Below are 26,382 nucleotides of genomic sequence, written 5' to 3' on the forward strand. Positions count from 1 at the left end.
TTGTCAGTTTACGCAGGGAAACAACCTTGTTTGCCAATTTAATCAGAAATGTAATCAAATTTAGATCAACATGGCTCTGGAGCAAAGCCTCAATAGGGGTGGTAAAACACAAGCTGGAACCATAGGAAAATGATAGATACTCGCACTACATGAATGCTCAGCCATCACAACAGTCATTAAAGATATGTGTGGCTTGAATGAACAAGACGCAGTGCATTGTAATAAAGCAGCGGCATCCATACGCACCAGATGGGAGGAATTGGATGTTCATAAAATCCTGGCAGTTTTTTCTGATCTAAATGCTAATCCTTTTTAAAATGAAGGAACCCGCTTTGGTGAATATTGTAACAGGCACTGCTGCTCACATTCTTAAAAAGGCAGGCTTTGGGTTTATGAGATGTACACAAATGTATCAAAGAACTGCTTGAAACATGCATAATGGGTTTATTTGAGACACGACCCAACTTTAAATTGAGGACATTCTCAGCTATGGCATGTGGTGTGGAGAAAACTGTACTAAAATGCAGAATGTGAGTTGTTTTGCAGCATTTTTTCTGCTTAGGTTAGAAGCACAGTAGGCTATTACAGAAAAAGAAAGAAAAAAGCACTCAAAATAAAGATGTAGAAATTCAACCAAGGAAAGGAGGGGAAACAATAAGGTGCATACCAACAACTGAGAAATTCAAATACATTATTATTTTTTTTTTTTTTTTTAAAGAGCACAAAGTGACAAAAAACGATGTAGCTAGCATTTGGGAATATGCTTAGATTGAATCAGATTACATTGTGCATATTAAACGGAGCACCTGACGCAGAGCATAGACTGGTTCTAGTGGACATGCTACTTCAGTACTCTGAATGATTTCCTAATGAATGTACTGTTACGGTAAAATCACCAAAAAACTGTACAAGCACATGCAATGTTTAGTACGCTTTCAGTATATTATGCCACATTTCACTGTAAAACAGAATTGAATCCTCTTTATGTGCCCCTTTAGTTAGCATACAGGTGGGAAGCAACTCCAGGAGGAAAAAATAATAATTAGGGCAATAATGAAGGAAAATACAAGTAACAGTGTTTGATCTCAGACAGAGAAGCACCAATAACAAGCTGTGAAAGGATTGTTACCTTTAGAAAAGAACACTCCTAATGGAGATGGCGAGCTACCAGCGCCTGTCAACAATTTCTAGTGCATTATGAAACCCGTAAGTATCAAATTAGACAAAAAGAAATTCGATACTCAAAAGCTCTCACGACTTACTTTACATTTTGGGAACATGATGAATTATTTTTTTATTTTAATTAACTGAAAAAAGGTACTTAACTGGTTCACACTCTGAACCCAGAGCTGGAAACAAAAAGTTGGCCCCCACTGTTGCCACTGACAGGGTTTCCTTTTAGAACCTACACTTTTAGCACTACTCTTTACATTAAATATTATCATCTCTCAACAATGAATTATGGTTTCCATTCAGTAAAAGTAAAGTACATTGGTGGATTCTTATTGATTATCAAGGGGTCAGTAGGACAGATATTTGTTGTTTTTGTGTAGTGCTAGGTGAAACACTCCCCAAAACATTAACTAAAACAGGACAACACCAACATTTTAAATAGAACACATTCTTTATTGATGATTAGCAACATCAAAGTTTGAAACATTTACTTCAGCCTCACTTGGTTTTAGGGTCCATCACATGACCAGCTCGACAGTAGACCCCAGTAGACTGGACCTTAAGGAAGCTTTGGGAGTGAATGTGGGGAAGTGGGATGCAAATGAATCAAACACAAGAGGGGGCAAAATTCTTATTTAAGATTTCTGACAGATGTCATAATATCTTTAGGGAGCAGTCCTTCGTTACAAACCTTTCAAAACTTCATAAAAAATGTAATTATCATAAAAAATAGTCGTAATAGCCACGATCCCCTTAAATGCTTCACATTTATTACAGCTAATTTTAGGACTAATCGTATTCTGGGCTCTAGTATCCAATGTCTCATTACGAAGATAAGAAGTGATAATTTATTTTAAAAGGGTGAGAAAACACTGAACTCAGATTTTCTGATTAATTCCCTTTAAGAGGGTTTAAGTTGTTTGGTATTAATTAAATACAATTAAACATGTTATTTACTCAACAGAAAACAGAGTGAGCACCAGCTATTAAATACCAAACAATTAAGGGTATAGGTGGGAACAGAATTGTCACTGATTCTTAAACACTAAATTGAACTTGATTGGATCTCTGCTTTATTAAAGTTTTCCAGACTAAATAGGTCACAGTATAAAATAAAACTATACAAAAATAATAACGATCAAAAAAAAAATGTTTGTAAAATTCACATTTAGAGTTTTCAATTTTGTATTATTACTACAATTGCGGTATTATTTGAATGCTCACTGCACCCCCTAGAAAGTTTGATACTCCCCCACACGGAAAATGTCAGCCAACAATATACCGTATTCCTTCGCACTTTTTAAACCGTTTTTTCTTCTCAAAAATGGCCTGCATCTTAAAAGAGCACACAAATAGGAACATGACTGACTTCCCGAGAAAAGACGAACGAAAAGGTTGCTGCCCGATCTCGAATCGATCTGCCATTTTCTTTATCAGGAATGGCTTGTGAACTGTGATACACAACTGATGCCAACTGGACGAATGCAGCGTGCACCGCTGCCCCTCTTGTGTGTGTATTATTAAAGCATGGAAGTAAAAAAAACCCAGAGACTCTGGTGCACCCCTTCAAAAAATTGTACATATCTGACCAGCTCGACGGAACAGAAGATGACATTGTATGGGTAATATCAAGTAATAAAGAGGACATCTAACTCAGAGGATGACGATTAGGATAGATCTGTTGTTGTTACAGGCATGTTCATTTACCAATATACAATATACTTTACCAATATGCCTAGTTTGTAGCATTTCATTGCAAAACATTGAGTATTATTTTGTATAAATGGCTCTTACATGTAACTGAGGTTGTGAATTTGCAAATTAATCCTTATTTGAGGTTTATTTTTTTTTATTTTTTCCTTAAATTGAGGGTGGGAAATTTTGGCTGCATCTTACATTAGAGGTAAAATAAATATGGTAGTTGCATCATTTTTTTAGCCAAAGGGTTCTGCTATACTGTACATATACAAATACAATTACTATAATGCACCTTTCATTAAATTACCTATGTAAAGGAATGGAAATTTTTTTTAAAGAATTTGGAATTCTACCATTTTACCAAATTACCCCACATTTTGCAGAGACACTGCGACAGGGTAAAAGGGACCCAGTCCCCCAACTTGGTCCACATAAGGACCAGGGGGTCATTATCTTAAGACTACCCCCTTCACCTATAATTCAGTTGCCAGAAGATCTTTGTAAAATACTGTCATGTCAGTGCATGAAGAACCGTATGTAGGATACATCCTGATACTGACATGTAGGTCTGACAATGTTTGTACATGTACATCACATGTACTGTGTCTATTCAAAACCTTTTGCTTATTACACAATGGATTGTTTAAAAAAGGTATTTCACTTCTTCACAAACCATGTGGATGCTTTGTTTTTCCTCCCAAACACCTTAAAAAAAACTTTCCCCCATGCCAATTTGGATACAATATAATTAATGGACTACCTTCATAAGGGTTCATCTCTGCTGGTTAAGAGGCACCAGCGAGAGACCAGTTCCCTCCAGGTAGTATTCTGAGCAGTTTTCTCTTTGCGTTGGACAGACGCCATTATTATACTATAAAAGTCAGTGTAACAATAAGAAAAACTGGACATGACTCTGGTCCAAGTCCACTTACATTCAGATTTATTTTGGGAGAAAGTCCCAGCAAATTTGTAACTAAAACACCCCCAAATAATAAAGAACCAGAGTGTCCCACAGTCCACTGCATATTAAGAAAGGGTTAACTGAACCAAATAAATTTCTTTGGAAACTGGACCTGGTTGTAAACATCAGCAACAGGCTCAGGTTTTTCTTAGTACAAATGGTCAGTATTGTTCATTACTAAATACCTACCTGTATTTACTATTGCATCGCAAGTATATTGCTTTTTATGTATAACATTTTACAAATCAATTGTTATATTATGCATTTTATTTACAGCTAACTTAGTACTGTAAAAAAATGATATACCGTGAAATACATTTTGGTTGACACATTTTAATTGTGCATATCTTAGTAAACCATATTTTCCTGGTATTACTGCTATGATGCATCACACTGTAATATGGTACTATGAGCAAAACATCACATAAAAATAAATGTGTTTATTCCATGTCATTGGTTGTAGTAGTTCTGCTACGGTCTCACTAATTTACTGTGATTCACTATCAGCAGCTCTCACATGCTTTTCAGGAAGCCTGTATATTTCAGTATTAAAAATTTGGTGGTGTCTCCTCCTGCATTCATATCAGCTGTTCTCTGGCAACATAAATGTATGCACGGAACTATACACGCAACACATGCCTGTGCTCTTGTTAGTTGTGCATTCACAGGAAACTCGCCAAATTTAAAAAACAAAAATCACAGATAACACTCTTCGATGTATACAGCTCACCTTCCACACAGTCACCACTAACTGGCAGTGAAGAGTACGAGGTGGCATTTTAATACGAAATCAGTCGGATTTGTTCATTAGGCGATCCATTTTTTATTTTTTTTTGTTGCGCAGCAGAGGCATGTAAAAATAAAAGAATCACCATAATCAAACTTTCAATCATTCTGGAAAAACCTCACCTGTTGCAAGACTGATAAGAACTGTAGCTTGTGTTGAAGTTTTAAAGTACTTTCTCCATCCTGTGCAGCATAATAGCAAGAGAAGAATTCAGAAGGAAATGCACGGAAAGTTAAACTGAGTATGCAGAGAGAAAAGAAAGAGACCATTCAACATCAAAAGAATAGTAAATTTCCATTTACCTGAAGTCACAATAGGAGATATTACTTAGTTTGGCATGTGAGTAAAAGCAGGAGCATTACTAATTCTGTGTTAATGTCAAGTTCTATGTTCAAACTAAAACTCGGATGGAAGCAAATGGTAAACACTTTTGATGCTTCTTTCTGTCTTTTTTATGTAAGTGATTTATAAAGAAAACACTTTTTGCTAGATACAGACTTGTTTAATCTTTTAAGGTAAAGGCAAACCAGTGCTATACAAAACAGATTGGTGGTGGCACAGAAACATGTAGTTAAATGTATAGGGCAGTGGTGCTGGAACAACCTTTACAGTGGGGGTGCTAAAATCCATTGAGCAAAAACTCTGTATATGATGGAAGCCATGCATTCAGTTGCTAGTATGTTAAACATTTTACTAAAACAATGCTTTAACCACCTTGCTACAGTGTTTATAATATGCTTACCATAAAATGTTGAGAGAAAACACACCAAAAATTTGCATATTATATTACGATCAACTTAAATACTGCAATTTAGAAATGTCTTGTTTATTTGTTGAATAGTTGCTTTGTACTTACAGCAGTCATTGTAGGTATGACTGTGTCATGTTGATGACTTTTTTCATAAGGAAATGGAAATCTATTGTGTCCAGAATGTCACGCCTGACTTCTTACGTAGCCACGCTTTAAGGCAGTGGAAGACAGAAAAAGATTGCCCTGCAACTGACACTGGTAAACACAGACAAATACACTTGCGTCCCCATCACCCCTAGCTCCTGGTATAGGGTCCAAAACACTAAAGCCCCCTACCACTAACCAACTGCTGGTAGGACAATTAGCAATTCTAGAACAAGACAAAAAGTTGAAAACAGCTATTAGCAGCAACCAATGGTCATTGTTTGCAGCAACCAATGGTCATTGTTTGCACCAACGGCAACTATTATTACAAGAAGTTTAACTGAAGTCAGTCCAGTGTGGATGTACAGTTTGTGCTGTACTTTAAGTTTGTGGCACATCACATGTAAGTGGCCCACATGTGGGTGAGCCCTGGTAAAAATGAGTGTTGACTTGTCACCTCAGCGGACAGGTTTGAGATAGAGTCAGGAGAAGGTTGCTCCAGCTTATTGTAACCACGACTTGGGACAACCCTTCAAGATTTATCACTGTACCAAATACTGTAAATATGAATCATTACAGTGTATAAACTTTCAATTATTGAACTATATACACATTCTCAAGCAGTAAGAGGGGTTGTTTTCACTCTATTTAAGCTAAATCAATTAAATGGCAAAACAGAACATTAATTATAGTAATAAATATAAATAGATTTAAATAGAAAGAAGATTTATACAGGTCAAAATGAAAAACAAAAAGTAACACACTCAAAAACCGCTGTTCCAGATTTTAAAAGGCTCCCTAAGTATATAGTTAACAAATATTTGTTTTAGGATTCTCTACCTTCCTAGTATCCTCCTGAATGTTTTGTCTCTCTTCACAACAGGAGCTCCCCAGTGGTACCTGAATCAGTCTGACGTCCTCCTGCTCTCTCTCTTCTCCTGAAGAAGACTCATTATCGCTCACATTAGCAGTCAGCTCAGATAATTTTGACTTCAGTTTCATCTCCAAGGCATCTGCTTCTCTTTGTGGAAGGAAGCCTTCATCAACAGCACCTGCTCCCAGTGAATCATCATAGAACTGCTTGGCAAACAGATAACAGAAGTTTTATTTTACATATACAGTACCAGTCAAAAGTTTGAGTACACCTGCTTGAAACCAGGTTTTTCATGATTATCTATGCCTATCTAATTTTATATATCTATAAACTTGTATATAAACACATAATATTTCATTATATGATACGTGTACTTATATAAGCTTATAATCATGAGTGAATTGCATTCAAAAATTTAATTTTTAAATGAAAATGTAAATCTTGTCAATTTCAATGAAATGGTAACTCAAAGGAAGGGGATTTCAGTCTGAAGGCCAAGTCGGTTATAAGTCTGAAATGTGTATAACACAGTGTTAAAACACTGGCCTAAATATAAAAGTGTCTTTGTTAGATGTTCTCTGAGTTAACTAGCATGTTACCTAATTAACCTTTTGTCACCAATTATTGTTAACAAGTGAGGGTTCATGATTACTATAAAATATAGGTAGCTGTCACAAAGACGGCCGGAGTGGGTGGCGTCAGACCAGAAGCAGGAAAATAAATAAAACAGGACAGATGAGCTGAAATGATGGTGGCGCTTGCTGGCGCCGGTTTATTGAAAAATAAAACAGGTTTCACAAACACAAAAACACAGGACACAGCACTCTACGCCAAAATAAATAGACAAACAAAAACGGACTAAACTTAACAAAACGGTATACGGACAGACACACTCACAAACACGGTGAGTTTTAAATAAACAAGTATCGTGCTGGTCCCACCAGCACGCAATAGCAATTGATATATTTAAGTTTCTCCTTCTCTCGCTCCCGTTCTCCACTCACCGAACACCCAACCGCGAGTATGTGACAACGTGCATCTATATATACTGTTGTGCTGGGATTCAATTACCAATTAATTATTCACTTGAATCCCAGCACGTGAATTAATAAAGTGCAATTCCCCGTGCTCACATATTACTACATTTTACTTGCACGTGAAGTGCTGTGCAATCCTCGTGCCTAAATACACATATACATTTTAAACACTCGTGTTACACAGACCCGTTTATATCCCGTGTACCAATGTCTATACACCAACATTTAAACACACCACATGCAACACATAACAGATAATATACACAGGGGCGGGCACTTTGTCACAGTAGCATAGGCACAAGTTTGTCATTCCTGAATGTAAGGGAGCAGAAAATGGCAAAATACAGTCAGTTAAGCAAAGAAAAAAGACTGTAATTACTTTAAGAGATGAAGGTCAATCTTTAAGACAAATCGCAAGAACTTTGCAGGCGTCTATAACTGCTGTGACCAAGACCATCAAACTATTTGAAGAAACTGGCACTCATGAGTACCGAACAAGGTCAGACAGGCCAAGGGTTCCCTCAGAATCAGAGAACAAGTTAATTCGAGTCACAAGTCTGTGAAACCGGCGATTAACTGCCCCTGAAATACAAGCTCAGCTAAAAGCTACTAGAAGTACAGATGTTTCAACATCAACTGTTCAGAGGAGATTGCGTGAAGCTGGCCTAACTGGAAGAATTGCTGTAAAGAAACCATTCTTAAGAGTGCAGAATAAGAGGAAGAGACTTGCCTGGGCCAAAAAACACAGAAACTGGACGTCTGAGGAGTGGAAGTCGGTCTTATGGACCAATTTTGACAACCAAGTCAAAATTTTAAATATTTGGGTCCAACCGCCGAGTATTTGTAAGACGCAGAGAGGGTGAGTGCATGAGTTCTGCATGTGTGGTTCCCACTGTCAAGCATGGAGGAGGCAGTGTCATGGTCTGGGGTTGCTTTGCTGGTGACAGAGTTGGTGCTCTTTACCGAGTCCATGGCAAGCTCAACCAGCATGGCTATCATCGCATACTTCAGAGGCATGCCATTCCATCAGGATTACGGCTAGTTGGACAGTCCTTCATTCTTCAGGAAGATAATGACCTGAAATACACCTCAAAGTTGTGCAGGAATTATCTGGTGAAGAAGGAAAGTGAAGGACAACTCAATCTAAAATGACCTGGCCTGCCCAGTCTCCAGACCTCAATCCCATAGAACTTGTATGGGACGAACTGGCCAGAAGTGTCAAAGCAAGGCTACCCACAAGTGCCCTACATCTTTGGGAATTGCTGCATGTCAGGTGATTTCCTGCTGAAACTTGTTAACTGAATGCCTTGTGTTTGTGAGGCTGTTATTAAGGCAAAGGGTGGCTATTTTGAGGAATCCAAGATTTAGAGACAATTTTCAATTTTCCTGAACACTGCTTTGATACTCCTTATGTTTTGTATATTGTAACATGTGTTTTCATTTTCAAGCATTTACAGAAACGTACATGACGTAAAACATTGTCAATTATGAAAAAAAAAAAAACTAGTTTCCAGTAAGAGTACTCAAACTTTTGACTGGTACTGTATATAGATCTGTTTTCGGTTAGACTGGAAACTAGACCTACTCTGCAGTGTGGTTCACTGTGTGAAGAAAACGTCACCAGGAGCATAATGTATGGGTCTCTGATCGAACGGTTTTCTTGAGTGGCTTTGTGGTGTGAGTCATGATTCACTCAATACAATTAATGCTTTATTAAACTTCAAAAACAGCATGCAATACAAAAAAGGCATCAGTGCGCATAATTACCAACTTCGGAGACAACAGAGTGTAGCAGACTCTGGTTTATTTATTTATATTAGGACTGTTCCGATTAACAGATTAAAATCGGACTGATTAATCACAGATTACTGTTTTTAATATAATTTAAAAATCGTGCAGAATTTTTTTTTTATATATATATTAAATAAAATCAACCAATAAAAGATCTGCATTTTCTCCACAGCAGTCCAATCACAAGGGAGCGGAGGCGGGACAAACAGTTGAAATAGGTGAGTAGGTATAACCAATCAAAGATCTGCCCCTTGTTATGCATGTGTCCAATTATGAGTGAGCTGAGGCAGGACATAAACCGTTGAAGGAATTCTCTATTTCAGTTGAAGGTCTTGTGAGTTTAATCAATGCGAAAGTCAAAGATTTGCAGCTGTCCAATCATTAGTAAGTAGAGGTGGGACATAAATATGCTAGGTTAAATGGTGCAAGAATAGCTGAATTGCGTGCGATATTGATAAGACTGTTATTGAGAATTATATTGAGAACATCAAAGTAATATTTAGAATCGCTTTTTACAAATAAAAAAAAAGTCAGACAATGGAGACATTGTAGTCGATTTGGTTACGAATCAATTTTCAAGAAGAACTCTCAGAAAAATTAAAAAAGGGAGATATACATCACAAATACCTTCCAACATTCAAATTATGAAAGCTATCTGTGTCTTACCGGTAGCTGTGTTTTAAAAAAATTATACTGGTGGAACTGTCTTTTGTTCAGTACAAAAAAGCCTATGGAACAGCACTGGCTGGAGCAATCTAGGATGTCAAACCCGGATTGATGATCAACTGGATGAGCAGAAGTGTAGGGATACAATACATCACAATGATCAAGTAAATGGTGATGTTCTTAAACACTTGATTGATTCTGTTGTTTACCCTGGCAAGCAAGAACTGGCATTCAGAGGGCACGATGGAGGCACCAATTCCTCAAATACAGGTAATTATGTGCAATTGCTTTCTCTGATTTCTGACTACGACAGCTTGCTAAGCAATCACTTGTCAATAGCCACAGTATTCTCGGGTACCTCTTAAATTCAGTACAGGAAGCAAAGTATGAAGCTGTAATGGTAGATTAAACAACCGACGATGGAAACGTTGCTCAGCTGTCTTGTGTTTTCAGGTATGTGAATGACAGTGCCCTGAAAGAGCAGGTGTTCTGTAAAAATGTGTTACATTCACAATTCTATAGATTTTTTAGTATTACTATGCAGGACAGCCGCTAGAAGATCGTTACCTTTATTAGAAACGTGGATGGATTAATCTACTGATTAAGCAACTAATGCCCATACATTAACCAATCAACATTTTTTAATCTAAGTGACTTACTTTTAACCCTACAAATGAAGTGTCAGGCCAAACAGTCCAGGGTACTCTGTTCCTGTTATTTGGCGCCCTCACAAGTCGTGAAGGAGATTCACCACCAAGAATCATTCTTTCTGTCACAACTCTGTACAACGTTAATATGACAATTTCAGTCTTCGTTCAACAAATAAAGTGCAAATTGACTGTGGGGATACTGTGATTTATCTACTTTTGGGATGTAATTGTTTTGCATCTGTAATACTACATTTTTTTAAAAATAGCCATCATTTTTCTGTGGATGTGTTCTCTATTTTACTCCAATCTACTGCTGTTAGTCCTTCATAGTTGGCCTTTTTTAAATTATAAACCTTAGCTTAAGTCGTTACTTTTGGGGTTTTAAAAAGCACTTCAAATGAGACCATGTTGTGATTTGAGTTTGTCAATGGTTCTCCTACCTGTTTTAGTTACTCTGTCTTCGTTATTTGAAAAGACTAAATCAAGGCATGCCTCCCCTCTAGTCAGTGCCTTGATAAATTGCGTTAGGAAGCAGTCATTTGTCATTTCTACCATTTCAATTTCATCTGTTGTGCTCCCCACCGGGTTTTCACATTTGATATGAGGGAAGTTGAATTCCCCCATTAACATGGCTTCTCCTTTGCTGCATGCACTTCTAATGTCATTGTATAGCAGTTTATTTTGCTCGGTGCCTGAATTTGACAGTTATAGCATGCCCCTATTATTATGCCCTTTGAATTTTTGTCCACTATTCTGACCCATATTGATTCTGTGTTTTTTTTTTTTTTTCTTACAGATTTAACACCTGGGCTTCATGATTATTTTTGATGTATAGCGCTACCCCTCTGCCTCTTCTGTCCTGCCTGTCTTTCCTATACAGTGTATTCCCACTAATATTATATTCGTCTCCATCACTCTCGGATAACCAAGTTTCTGTAACACCTATCACATCGTAGTTACTACTTAGTGCAGTAGCTTCAAGTTCTAACATTTTGTTTCTGAGGCTTAGATAAATACATTTAATGGCTGCCTTACCTGAGTTGCCCTTATTTTGATGTAGTCTCCCTTTTGACCCACCCCTTCCTTTCTAGTTTAATTGCTTCTTAACTTCCCTGAGGAACCTTTCTCCGAGTAGATTGGTTCCCATTTTATTTAAGTGCAGTCCGTCCCGCCTATATAGATAGTCCTTGTTGTAGAATGTGGTCCAATGTTTTGTGTGGTGTGTAGAAAGTACCCAGAGTAGGCAGATAAAACCAGCCCATTACTTGCAGGTACTTCTAACTTTTGAATTGAAACTGTTACAAAGCACAATGATAGCAGATGACACAAGGAGTGTACAGCATGTGAACAGTCTGTAGGAACTGTAATAAAAGACAAGCAGATTGGCAGGGGTACTCTGGCTATGTCAGAAAATCAACCTACACAGCCGAAGTGTCTTTTTAACACTGCCTGTGTATGCGCAAAGAAAGCCAAGCCTCTCGTTGATTATTGCACTGTTCAGAAAAATAATAGAGTACATATAGGAAGTAATTATTTGCCAAGAAAGGCTAGTATGCCATTTGTAGAATGCATTGCACAGAAAATGCAGTGATTTAACAGAACAGGTAAATAAGGCAAGATACATATGTGTTTTAGCTGTCTCTTCTACTGACACAGTTTTTCTAAGATATATAGATGATAATGTACCAGTCACTAAACTGGTCAGTTTGCAGGATATTAAACATGCAAATGCTAATGTCTTTTCCACACTATTAACTCTGGCTTAGAAAAGGTAAACCTTTCATTCGAAAAATTGACAGATACTAGCAATGAGCCTCATTTAGTATGTTTTAACTTTGATGGTGCAGTAATGATGGGGCTTAGATCAGGAGTGGCTACTCAGCTTCAAAGTAACATGCCTTGAATCATACCAATTAATTGTGTTACTAACAAACTGGAGCTTTGTATTTTCGATTCAGTGAACGAGTTCACTCACCTTGCAGAATTCGAAAAAAATATTAAAGGCGTATTTAAATTATACTTCTTTTCTCCAAAGAGAAGAATGCGGCTTAGGAAAGTGTTTGAAACTTTACATACAGAAGTGGCAAGGTATGGTGACATTAAATCCGTTAGATGAGTTTCATCAAACTGAAGAGCTGTAAGTGCTCTAATGACCCATCATCTTGTTTCTACAACTCGACACCTGGAACACCTGAGCAGCAGTAGAAATACAGATGAAGCTGCAAAGGCAAAGAAACTTCTCCAGACAATGAAGTCTGTTGGGTTTGTACAATTCCTGCATGCAATGCAAGACTTTTTGACCCCAGTTACAAGCTTATCTTTAAAGTTTCAAAGGCACAGTTACCTCTTGTCTGACATTATGGTGGACCTAGATCTCCTAATAGAAATATTGCTTGATATGACAGAGAATGGTGGTGTAAGCATGAACTCTTAATGCAACAGGGAAACTAAGATGTACACTGATGCTAATGCAACTCCATTAAATTATCAGGAGCTTTATCCACATACATTCTCAACAGTGATCTTCAGAAACATGTGATGTGTGCAATAACATACTTCACTGAAAGATTTAATTATTTGACAATCCTTCAGTTTCAAATTTACAACTTAAAAAAAAGGTGGCCATGTGATGCAGAATCTCTAAGGCAGTATGGATATGGTGAGATTAGAGGCTTGTACAATCACTTTAAACACATGTTGCCTGTTGGAGTTAATGATAGGTCACCTCAAGGAGAGTGGCAGCTCATGAAAAAGCACCTAAAAGATCACAGATCCTCCAGTTCAATAGGTATTTACAGTGGACTGCTGCAAGACAATCCAGACAACATGTCGGGTATACTAGAGTTGGTTAAGATTCTTCTTACTATTAGCCCAAGTACAGCAGAGTGTGAACAGGCTTTCAGGCTTGAACCTCATAGTTAGGCTTGCTACTATTCAACTTATTTTTTTGCCAAATTGACGATTAATATCAATGTTTATTTTAGAAAGAATTTACCGTTTTTTTCGATCTTTATTTTTCCATTCAAGTAGAGAATGGGTGAAATCGACCATTACGCTTAAAAAGAAAAAACACAGACTTTTTCGTCTTATTTAGTGAAACACCTTTATCATATTCAACATTCAACAAAACCATGGTTACCAAAATTCTAACTGAAATAACGTTTGGTCACAGAGGAGCTGCACCTTGTAAATCCTACATATTTTCAAATTGTCTCAAATAAGCCGTAGAAAACGCAGCATATAAAAGTGTATTACACAGACTTTTATAGCACAAATTTACAAGTAAAAATAATATGTACAGAACAAAAACATTAGATAGCTGAACAGAACTAACTTGCATTTATTATTCAGAGTCTGAGCTCCCACTCTCCTGCTTCAGCACAGCTGGACTCAGAGTCACGGGAAGGTAAGGCAGACAGGCCTGCTTCGTCCTGCCACCGAGACTTCAGCCATCAGTCAGGGTATTGTGCACAATATTCATTAAGTGTTTTCCTCTTGTGCCTCATTTTCAAATCAAACTAGTAACTGTCACCGTATACCTATAGCAAAAGCGTACCTACACCTTAACCTGCTAATATCAAAAGGTTATATTGAATGACTGGCGCTGTAGCTGGCAAATGAAAGTGAATAGTCGGTGCAGGTAATGATGATTGACAGTCATTTCAGCAAATGAGAGCCTTGTAGCACTGCCTCAGTCAACGAGATCTGTCAGAACAGGGATATATAAATGACTATTTTTGGTAAGAAAATAAAAAATAGGGAGTGGTTTTACCGACATTTATCATATATTTATTTCAGTCGAACTCATACGTTTAATCAGCTTTACCGAATAATATCAAAAAGTATCAAGCATAATCATAGTTAGCCTTATACTGAGCATTGGATCTTCTGCTATACACAGGCCTTTTTATCCAGGCTTAACAATTTATTTTCACTTGATTTATAATTAGAAGTTACACTGTTTATTTCTTTATTTACTTAGCAAAAACTCAAAAACAGATTTCTAATGTTTCAAGCATGTGTACTTTCTTGTAGCCATAGGGCAAAAACAGGCTTCACATGATTGTTGTCAAGTTTAAATGACAGATATTTGCGTCGACCGAGAGGGAAGCCAGGATGCTCGTCACTGTGCAGAACAGCGGGTCTAGCTCCGTGCCCTGACACCAAATGGAAAATCTCCTCAATTTGAAGCCGTAGCACTAGTGGGTCGACTGCTTCAGAGAGGCCTGAACGACATGCAGAAAATATTTTCACCCCTTTAATTCTGTCTGGAAGGTCTTTAAGTTTGCTCCTCCTACCCACCCGTGTGGTATCCTCCTCAGCACAGGCCTGTGATGCCAGATCTTACACACTGGAAGCAAGAATTGGTGTGTCATATGCCAGGGGAGGTTGAACTACAGTTACATGTGAGTAACCCTCATTGCTAGGAATGTGGATAAGGTACACAATCCACACTTATGGCAGACTCCTAGTATTTCTGACACTACTTGTACTTATAAGTCACTTACTGCCACCTTTTGTCGATTACCATTATAGAAGGCATGCTTACAGAAATAACACAGTGTAACAAATTTTTTTTTTTTTTTTTTTGTTCCTGGGTAGTAAGTGTTATTTCTTTATTGCTTATGCCTCAAAAGTATAGAAAATGGCTAATATTCCCCACAAACTTTGCTTTTGTGACCAGGACAGTAATATTTCAAAATATCACTATTTCCAGTGGGAAAAGGGGCAAATGTGTGTCTTATACTGTAAATACAGTATAATCTTAAATCTCGAAAAACTACTCACTTCTAAATCTTTTGTAGTCATTTTTGTATTACTTTAGTATAAATACATGTTAATATGTTGTTTTTTTCTGACTTTATGTGAACGAAAAGACACACATTTGCCCCTTTTCCCATTGGAAATAGTGATATTTTGAAATATCACTGTCCTGGTCACAAAAGCAAAGTTTGTGGGGAATAATAGCCATTTTCTACACTTTTGAGGCATAAGCAATTAGGAAATAACACTTACTACCCAGGAACAAAAATTGTGTTACATAGTGTCAGAGTTAAGGTTTTAAGCTTGTTCTTCCTGTATTTGTTTGCCATTCCTAAAAAATGGATATTATTATGGGGTATTACTGCTCCTATCAGACAATTATCTATTCAGATATGTAAATATTTGTAGTAAGAAAACTGAGCAACGTTAAAAGCTACAAATGTCCCATTCACAACAAGAAACACCTACTTCTGTCATGCATGTCGCAATAAGAAACTGAGGGTTACCTGGTAGGCATCTGTAGATTGTGTGTGATAGCGCTCTCTGTTGTGGGTGTGCTCTCTAGACGAAGGTTTGCTTTTCCTCCTGCGCCGAGACCTCCTGACACAAGGCCTGCTGGGCTCCTCTGCCTCGCTACTGTCCACAGTACCCAAACCACATGCCTGTGGGTTAAAGTTGATATCAAGTGCTTCACCATGGTCTGGGCCTTTCCTCTTCAGTACCTGCTGCTTGCCGATGTGTGGCAGGCTGTCTCTCACAGAATACATAGAGGAGGTTTCCGAATCAGAGAACATGGTCTCTGTGTTGGTGTACTGCCCGGAGGATGGGGAAGTGACAGGCCGATGCCTTGCATAGGTCCATTCAGGATCATACTGGGAGTCAGTGTAGTAGGTTTCATCAGAGAGCTTTCGTGGCCGCCTTCTGAACTCGTTTAAATCACATTCATCTTCAGTATCTGAGCCCAATTCATCATAGGCAGAGATAACGCCAGATTCCTTCTCAAGAGATGTGAACACCTGGCTTTTGGGTTTGGTCAGCAAACTCGGGCGGCGCTGAAATGTGCTTTGCAGGGCTATCCAGTTTCCATCAGGACTTTGTAAAACAGAAGATGGATCTAGAGAAAAAAAAATATTGAAACAATTAACAGAATCAAAAGAAGTAACCCAACAAAAGAAGTTAACTTCACTGAATACAAGGCAAAAGGAGAAGACTACTGGAACTTTACAACTGTTAGAGATATTATGGCTTAGCAAAGACAAAACTTTAGTTTTGCTTGATTATCTGACAAGGCCAATCAGTAAAATTATTATTTTAGTTCTTTCTTTTTCATCACTGTTCCTAGTTGATAATTACTGATATATTTTTGCAAGGAAGAATGATAATTAGGTAATTGACTTAAATTAATCAAACACAATCATTTACTTTACAAAAGGTGTGATCCTCATCTTCTAAATCAACTGAAAATTGACATCAGTAAAGTGAGGATCTTACTAGAATTATCAAGCCTATCCATGCTTTTCCAGCTTGGAATTGTGGATGGCCTGGGATCGTTTTTCAGGCTGGGATATCCCTTTTGGCTCCTGCATGATGCTTTAGAAATGGTCGACTTCCAACTGGAATCCACTGGTTGTACTGGAGGTTCGTCACCAGTGAGAGAGAAAGCAGACTGAGACCTCTGAAAAAAGAACACAAATGTTAAATTAACAGTATTTTCAAATAAGCAATTTTTACAAATATTAACACATATTCATTTTAAATGCTTCACTGTGTAGTTATGTTTCCCCAGATGAACAAATTAAATCAATCAGTTATACAAACTTTGGATTTTTTGTTTTGATTAATTTGGCTCCACCTAGTGGCCCTCCATATTTACATCTCTTTAGAAGTTGTACTATCCCACTGCCACAGGTGGTATAATTTTACTTCCAAAGCACTGCAACAAATTCCTAAAATGAACTCTGGGATGCATACAACACACTAAGATGTTGCTCCAGTGAAATACATAGAGAACAGAAGGGTAAGCATTTGACAAATATTGAAAAATATTGCTAAGCAAACCGATTTTTTTATTAATGTATATCCTCAGATAACACACAAATAAACATCTGTCCCAAGGTAACCTGCCTTATGAACATCACAGGTCCCTGTATAGATTTATGAATAAAATGATTGTATATAAAATTATACATAAAAAAAATAAAGCAAAATTTGTAATTAAAGGCCTAAAGGGGTCAAAGCTAATTAAATATTTCATGACTCACTGCACTTTATATTGTTATGGAGGTCTTACGTGCAGTTTTGAAACTCACTTTTCTGTAAATGTTCACATTTATCATAATTAGCAGCTGGTTGGTTAATGACAGAAAATAAAGCCTAATAGGTTAAAAGACCTTGAAAAAAATGCAACTCTGATAACAAGGTTATACTACAGTGTGCATTTACCAAACCTTGCCTTCAGCTTTAAAATGCTTGCCAGTGTTTTACATGCTTTCACTATGATTATTACACTTTACTATTAGAAACTTTTATAAAATGGAAGTTAAATATACCACCTAACAGTAAAGCATGTACTCAGTTCCAATATGAGAAAAGACCCATAACACTTTACATTCACAGACAGATGGAAACTTCAAACACATCTTTCACAGTTAAACTAAAAACAGTTCAATATATGCCGCGATGGTTTTAATTGAACAAAGTGGAGGTTGTTTTTTCCACAACTGTTGGTAATGAGATCTACATAAAGAAAATAAGTTACTGGAAGATCTTACAAAAGCAGATTTTATTGTGTTTATGTTTTTTTTTTTTTTTTTTTTTTTTTTTAATCATGACTGATTGTCTTTGACAGTTTCATGAAAGTCCCTCCGGCTTCAAAATTGCTGTATAGTCTTTCAGTAGGTATTGACAACACCAATTTAATTACATAGAAAACGCACTGCACTGTGCAATTCCCAGGTGTTTCCCAGTATCAAATGTTACATGAAATTGAAAAGCTGAAATGTTGCTTGTTGGCTGTTTCAACCTTGTGATTTTCTTTTTTTTTTTAAAGGTATATCTATAAAATCACTGGGGATACTATGCTTTGCTGCACTGAATAAAAAATAATTTACTTTAAATCCATGAAATGATATATACAATTCTAAAACACGAGACACTAACACACAACTGTGACAGCGCCGTAACAAATGCCAGTAAGTGTTATTGCATTAATTACTCAAAAAGGCCACTATTTGTCTCAAAGAAGACTCCATTTTATTTCACTGCAGCAGCAATGTCAACTATACATTGTACAGTATTAATTATAAAATGTATCTGAAGTGGTGTGCAAATGTAAAAACAACAGATGGCAGCATAACATAAGAAATCCAAAGGTGTACACAAAGACTGTCAATGGATACTAAGGATGCAGGGATACTAGAGTCTGACACCTTCATAAAACAGCAATGTGTATAATGAAAAACACTGCACACAATAAAAAATGCAGTCCCTTGGTTTCCCTTGTTTGCACAATTATTGAATATCAATCAACAACAATCTGACCGTGTTATTTAATACAGAACATGTTGTGAGCAAGCTAATAATCATTTATGTTTGACAACCAATTATCTGTCATACCTTTCTGTTATCCTTTTGATATACTATTTTATTTTATTTTTTACCTTCCTTAGTTTTCTCAGAAATTATTACATATTCAACAATACGAGACATCTGATCAGTTTGACCATTCTTCAGCACAACGAGACATCTGATTGGTTTGATAATTATTCCATATTCAACGATTTGCAGTAACTGTGCTGGCAAGTTAAACAATCCCTATCTAGGATATCAAGGTGTTTTTAGAAAAACTAATATTGATTTGAGAACGGAAAGCCTACGTGGAAATGTCATACCTGATGCATTATTTACAGAGTAAACAGACCTTCTATAGTACAAATCTATTGTATAATTTTAGTTAATATTAGACCTTTGGTCAATATTTTGAAAACATGACCTTTTTCCCCTATACACCAGTGCAGCTGGGCAAAGGTTAGGTAGTTACATCTGTTAAACCTTCTAGTTATGCATACCAAATAGTATGAGGAAATTATGGGCATACATTTTTATTACGATCAAATATTTGAAATTGCTGAAGTACTTTTGTATTTTTATTTTTTTTTATAAAAGATTGTTTGTTAAACAAATCACAAATTGTGTATTTTGTTCTTTGTCATGTTAATTGGTGATAATGTTCAATAAGTGCTTGTATTTAACACAGTTTCTTGACTATATTAAGTGTTCCCTTACAGAAATAACCTATAGAAAGTCCTACAGAAAATTAGTCAAGTTCTATAGAATATCCTATAGGACTTCTTTAAAACCTTTCTAGTCCCACAGTCGTGTCCTATAGTACCACTATAGGATCCTATATGACATTTCCTTAAGGGTTGGGTGCCAATATGTTTGTCTGCAATTGTACCTGTATAGTATGAAACCATAATTAGCTTGTTAATATAATATGTGACCTATGTTACATTTAAAGTAAACAAAAATTCAGTGCAATTGTGTCCAATTCTACTGTTTGCAACAATATAAAGCTTTACAGTATCTGTCAGTGTAGACCAAATTCATAATTAAGTCAAACCTGCTTTAGGACTCCTGTTAATGTCATTCTCTGCATATTATCCCAACATTGACATGTCCTAGGCAGAATATAATTGAAGTCCATGGGGAAGAGCTCCTGATAATATTACTTTGGTTATTGCTACACTGTGGTTTATATCAAATCACATTTAAATCAGTCATGCAACTGTTTCCACCCAACTTCATATAATTTTTGGAAATGGAAGCATACTATTAGTTTACACAGAACACTGCAATATTTATTGCTACAGCTGTCTTGTGTTTTAAAGTGTTACAATGTGTTGTACATGCACAACACTGTAGACTGTAGGGGTGTGCACATACTCACAAAGCAAGGTAAGGCCATTTAACATGTTTTGCCAGCAGGTATTAAATTTAACCAAAACCTGCCTGTTAAAAATGCATTAATTTTATAACAAGAAAAGCAGCATTTCCCAGGTTTGCCCTCATCTCTCAACCGGAGAATCAGTCAAGCCTTGGAAGCAAATTTTCCTTTCACCTAGAGCCGGATTAACCTATACGCAAATTATGCTATCGCTTAGGGCCCCAAGCAGAATAGGGGCCAACGCGAGGTCACCGTTTGTGTGGGACATTTTACAAAAACTGCATGTGGATGGTGGGCCTACACACAGGAAGTGAGAGACACACAGAAGCTTGCTTTCGGTTATTTTTTTTCTTTTTTGACGATGAGGCATTTCTTTCTTGAATACAGCATACTGGGCCTCTCTCACACAGGCAGCTTCCTGCTAATGAACAATATCAAATGCCCCAAGCTCTCTACCTTGTGGGAGAGATCCGTCCTAGTCCTGTTATGTTAGCGGCATCAGTCTGCAGGGTAAAATCTATGAATCAGGTTCAATTTATGTATTCATTTATTTCAGATTTAGGGCCAAATAAAAAAAAAAACCTGTCCTGTCTCAAATGTGCACAGTAGACCTCTAAATTTTAGAAACTTTCCTTTTCAATTAGGGGGTTGGAATTTAGAATCAAAAGGCAGATAAAGGTAAACATTTACCATATGGGAGGCTGAAGGAAATTCTAATAATTCAAACGGTTTAAGTCCATAGTGTGTGTTTCTCTCCTTTTATAGCTACAAAAAAAAGAGAAGTAAACAAGATTGTTTTGTTCTATTGAATGCAATGCTACTATTGGTCCATAGAAGGAATCTACAAGCATCGTTTCTGTTTCAGATATATAATAGCTGCTGGACTTTCTGGTAAACCAATAGTACCGCTGACCCATTAACCTCTGTGGATGTTATATTATGCACTTGCTAATGCTTTCTTACTTTACTGCCTGTGACTGAAGCTTTTTTTTTTTTGTATGTCTGCGATGCATATTGCATAACTGTGTGTTATATGTTCCCACAGATGTTTGGATATAAATTCAAATTATCATTATCAACAGTGAGATTTTATTATTATCACTCGCATGTAATTTCTGTTGTATGGTACAAGGCATTAAAGACTTACATAGTTTAACACTAGAGCCCCCATGCGGGTCAGTGTAACCCATTTTGCATTTAAATGTTAATTACTCTTCCACTGTAAATTGTACGTGTATGTCCATTTTTGACTTTTCCTAAACACAAGAATTAAATATCCTGATGGCGTTTGATAGCAAGAATCGCAAAAGTGATAAAGTTATAAACAGTAATACCTAGAACCGCCATGCAGGTCAGTGTGATCCATGCATTACAATACAAGTCTCTTTTCTTAATATAAAGTAAGATATTCTATTATTTTTGTAAATACAGCAAACAAGACACACCTCCTCCTCCTAGCACATGTGTTTTTTTTTTTTTTATTTTTCAAGCCTTTTTTTTTTTTTTTTTTTTTTAATTTCAAGCTTGTTTGTAGGCTGACTACAAGACAGAGATTGCTATGATTGTGGATTTGTCAAGATGCCAACTCAGTGAAAGCCTAGTTGCTTATTTTTTAATGTACCTGGGAGACATCAGTCCTTCCTTTTGTTCCACAAATGCAACTGGGAATATCAGAAGTAAATATTTAATCTTGAAAGTAGCCATTTTGATTGGAATATGGCAAGCTGCACTCAGATGAATATAGCAAAATGAAATGACAGGTAGGATAACAACTCATATGCCTAATATGAAACATTTTATATATTCTTTTTTAATATTACTTTTATTTATTTATTACTTTTAGGAAAAAAAAAAAAAAAACATTTTGGTTTTGCTGGTTTGTATGTACCAGTTTACACGTGTTTACACAATAGTGTTCAATGGAACTGCATCTGTGTTTACAACACAGCTCCTGGATGCAGGCACAGTCAGCTGGCAGATGCGTACACTCCTCCATAGAGTACAATGCAGCCATCATACTGGAAGTAGTGCTATATTTTATTCTCATGTAGTATGAGAAACAAGGATTTCGGTTTAACAGTTTTGTGTGTACATATACCCATGTACAGGTGTAAATGGGTATATGTACACACAAAACTATACCTGTTTCTTTTGAAATGTGTATTTTATTATACTTTTGCACTGTTTGTAGTCGTGCTGTATATGCGCTCATTTGAAAAATAAAGCCTTTTATGTTGATTTAAATACAGTGTTTCTGTGATTCAAATGTAAGCTATGATGTTCATGAATAAAACTTCTCAGTTGTATCTGAAAGTATGTCTTTCATTTTCATAACAAAGCAGTTTTAAAATGTATGGGTCAAAGTGACCCACGTGGCAGTTCTAGGTGGTTCAAAAATCCGGCAGTTCTAGTGTTAACAAGCCTCATACCATGAGTACACTGGTAGTTGTGAAAGAGTGAGTATGTAGGTGTCCCCCAAAATATGGCTTGGTATACGTCTCCAACGCAGGGCCAGATTAACCAATATGTCAATAACACCACTCGCCATAATATGCATAGGACCCCCCCAAATATGGGTTACCATAGGGCCCCCACGTCTTTTAATCCAGCCCTGCTTTCACTTGGGGGCTGAAACTTTCCCTGCCATACTGCCTGGTGCAAAACTAGCAAATGTTACAGATTTTATCACGTTCACTTGACCAAAATACTTCCATAAATCTTATCCATTTTACACTTCCATTAGCTGGATACGTCTCACATGTGCAGTTTTTAAAGCAACAAATGTTACAGCAAATATGCATTTTCATTTTAATACATAAACAAGACATTGTTAGTCAAACAGGGGGAGCCACTGATTGGCTTTTGATGTGAAAGAGACCAGTGAAAAGGTGGGGCCAATTTCATCCTCTGGGTGAAATGACCCAGAGTGTGCAAGGTGGTCTTAAAGCATGGCTTCCAAACAGTGATTTCTTTAACCTTAGTCCCAGGTACCATGTTTTAAAATATAAACACGTTTGCAAAACATGTGTTTCTTTCAAAACTGCACATTTGAGACCTCGCTAATGAACTGACAGTCATGGCAGAGAAAATGTATGGAACTACTTTGTTAGCTACAATTACTTTAACCCTTTGCCACCGGACCGTTCTAATTTTGTGCATTTTTGACTGATGACGCGCCCTGTGTTATGTCTCACAGCAATAATAAGCCGTGCGGTAATCAAACCAGTCTTTCTGAAGTTTGTTATTGAGTATACCTAGGCCCTAGAAACCAAAAAAAAAACATGTTTCCCTACATGTATTTTTAATGATACACTTCAAGAAAGTTGTGTACAGGAAATGCGATCGGCAGCTACATAAGAGGCCGAGTTACATAGGAAGTTCGAGATATGTCATGTAAACACAGCACGAAGACAATGCTGACATCTCATCTACAGCTGTTTTTGAAGGTAACTGAAAATGGACAAGCCTGTGTTTGACGATAACGGTACACTATTTACTGCAATAACTTTTTTGCGTTTTATGTGCAAAATTGGTTTGTATTTACTTTGTATTACATGTATTATGTTATCATCATAAGAGTTATTTTTTCAATCGACAGCGGTTTTTTTCCTTCTGCCTAATATATACTTTCTTTATTTTTTACTTGCCGTGGTCGCAACATGTAGGTTATGTTATTCTGCTTTACATAAAATAGCTTGTTTTCATACTTGTTTTAACTATTTGCGGTTGTAGTGAACTTTTTTCTAGAACATTTGCATTTAATAATATAGTAATACGCTTAGTGTTTGCTGCACTTATTTATTTTACAGTGTATGCTGAAAATAAAAAGAATGTGCTTTTCGTGCACTTTAGTAAATGTAAGAAAATACTTTTAATAATAATAATAAAAAAAAACAAAAAAAACAACTGCATTTTCACTTGCATGTATTTGTATATTTTCAGTGTGTAAAAGGTTTTGTATAAGACTGGACAAAGTACTTATGATATTCTGCTTAGTCTGGCTAACTTCATAAAGATGGCGCTGTTTAGGGCATTTTTACATATAGACTGGTTTGGACAAACCCTTGCAGCTTGTCAATGGTAAAAAATATTTGAAAAGTGTGTTTTTATTTGAAATCCTCATACAATTTTGTAACCAATACCCAGATATTCTTTTCTATCTAACTTGGAAAGTGTACGATATTAGCAGTTATTAAAAAATATATATGTTTTTATTAATAAGGTATCGTTTTTTTATGGGGGGGGGGCATGGCTTACATATTTTTTTTTTTAAATTTCACTCGTTAACAAATTATATAATTGAAAACAGCTACTTCAGACCTTTCTGTTAATATATTGGGTTTTAAATTCTGATTTAAGGTTACCAAAACAACAAGCAATAAAACACAACATGTTCATGTGCATGTCCAAATATGGGAATTCTGATTAGGTGGCAAAGGGTTAAAAATCACTTTGAATTAATTATCTACTGGTATGCATACTGGGAGACATATGTTTGTGTAGTTTAATCCGAAGTTCAGACGTATTTAGAGACCTCTACTGGTGCTTGGGAAGGATCTGTGATTAAATTCTGAGTGTTAAATTCCTCCCTTTTTCGAAAAAACATGTGCAAATGCACATTGGTTTAATTTATTTGTTTTGTTAATTGTTTTATTAGTTCATTATCACATGTACAGCATCAATTCTTCTAGGTACACTTGCACAAAGTCAGGGATTTTGTAGGCAACATGTAGGTTGAAACACAATCATTAACTGAAACAGAAACAGCTGGGTAGGAGGAATAAAACTGGGTGAGAAACAGCCAAACTCAGCTAACAAGGTGAGGTTGCTGAAGACAGTTTACTGTCAAAAGTCATACACCATGGCAAGACTGATCACAGCAACAAGACACAAGGTAGTTAAACTGCATCAGCAAGGTCTCTCTCAGGCAGAAATTTCAAGGCAGACAGGGGTTTCCAGATGTGCTGTCCAAGCTCTTTAGAAGAAGCACAAAGAAACGGGCAACATTGAGGACCGTAGATGCAGTGGTCGGCAAGGAAACTTACTGCAGCAGATGAAAGACACATCATGCTTACTTCCCTTTGCAATCGGAAGATGTCCAGCAGTGCCATCAGATCAGAATTGGCAGAAAACAGTGGGACCCTGGTACATCCATCTACTGTCCGGAGAAGTCTGGTCAGAAGTGGCCTTCATGGAAGACTTGCGGCCAAAAAGCCATACCTCCGACGTGAAAATAAGGCCAAGCGACTCAACTATGCACGAACACACAGGAACTGGGGTGCAGAAAAATGGCAGCAGGTGCTCTGGATTGATGAGTCAAAATTTGAAATATTTGGCTGTAGCAGAAGGCAGTTTGTTCGCCGAAGGGCTGGAGAGCGGTACACGAATGAGTGTCTGCAGGCAACAGTGAAGCATGGTGGAGGTTCCTTGATGCTGTTTTGAGAGCAAAGGGAGGTCACACCAAATATTGATTTGATATAGATTTTTCTTCTGTTCACTCACTTTGCATTTTGTTAATTGATAAATATAATCTATTAACATGTCTATTTTTGAAAGCATTCTTACTTTACAGCATTGTTTCACACCTGCCTAAAACGTTTGCACAGTCTTGTGTGTGTGTGTGTGTGTGTGTGTGTATATATATATATATACACACACACACACACACATACACACACATATATATATATATATATATATATATATATATATATATATATATATATATATATATATATATATAAAAATCACACACACTGCTGTGTAAAAGTCTTAGACATGTTGCATTTTTTTTCTACTCTGATGCATTAAGAGTATCACCGATTTACTCAAAGTCTCCACCACTGTTTTCTACTATTATAACAACCTTGACTTGGATAAAAAAGGAAAAACATTGAGTGAAATAGCTTGCATCACTCGATTTTCAAGGTGTGGTATCCGAAGCATAATCAACAAGTACAGAGAAACAACAGCTTTAATTGACAAATCAAGGACTGCAAGACCCAGAAAGCCTAAAGGATGTGTTGCAGTAAGAATACCTCTGTTAAGAATGAGGAACAAGACTAAAAGGCTAAAATATGCACAAGAACATAGAAATAGGACTATGGAACTACTGATGGATGCAAATATTGTTACCTGGCC

The 26,382-nt window shown here is 36.7% G+C and overlaps 1 protein-coding gene across 2 annotated transcripts in view; it reads right to left on the minus strand.

The window, feature by feature from the left end:
* LOC121313068 (rab effector MyRIP-like) overlaps positions 1-26,382 on the minus strand; it is a 187,260-nt gene that overhangs the window by 15,875 nt on the left and 145,003 nt on the right. The window contains exons 9-11 of one of the 2 annotated variants that reach the window (XM_041245207.1): positions 16,788-16,971; positions 15,803-16,410; positions 6,415-6,591 (exon numbers count right to left, since the gene is read on the minus strand). In XM_041245207.1, coding sequence (XP_041101141.1) covers positions 6,415-6,591; positions 15,803-16,410; positions 16,788-16,971 — 969 coding nt within the window. Of the gene's footprint in view, positions 1-6,354; positions 6,592-15,802; positions 16,411-16,787; positions 16,972-26,382 lie in introns of both variants that reach the window. The other variant, XM_041245206.1, reaches the window with a different exon arrangement.

The sequence above is a fragment of the Polyodon spathula genome, chromosome 3, assembly GCF_017654505.1.
Source record: "Polyodon spathula isolate WHYD16114869_AA chromosome 3, ASM1765450v1, whole genome shotgun sequence".
Lineage (NCBI taxonomy): Eukaryota > Metazoa > Chordata > Actinopteri > Acipenseriformes > Polyodontidae > Polyodon > Polyodon spathula.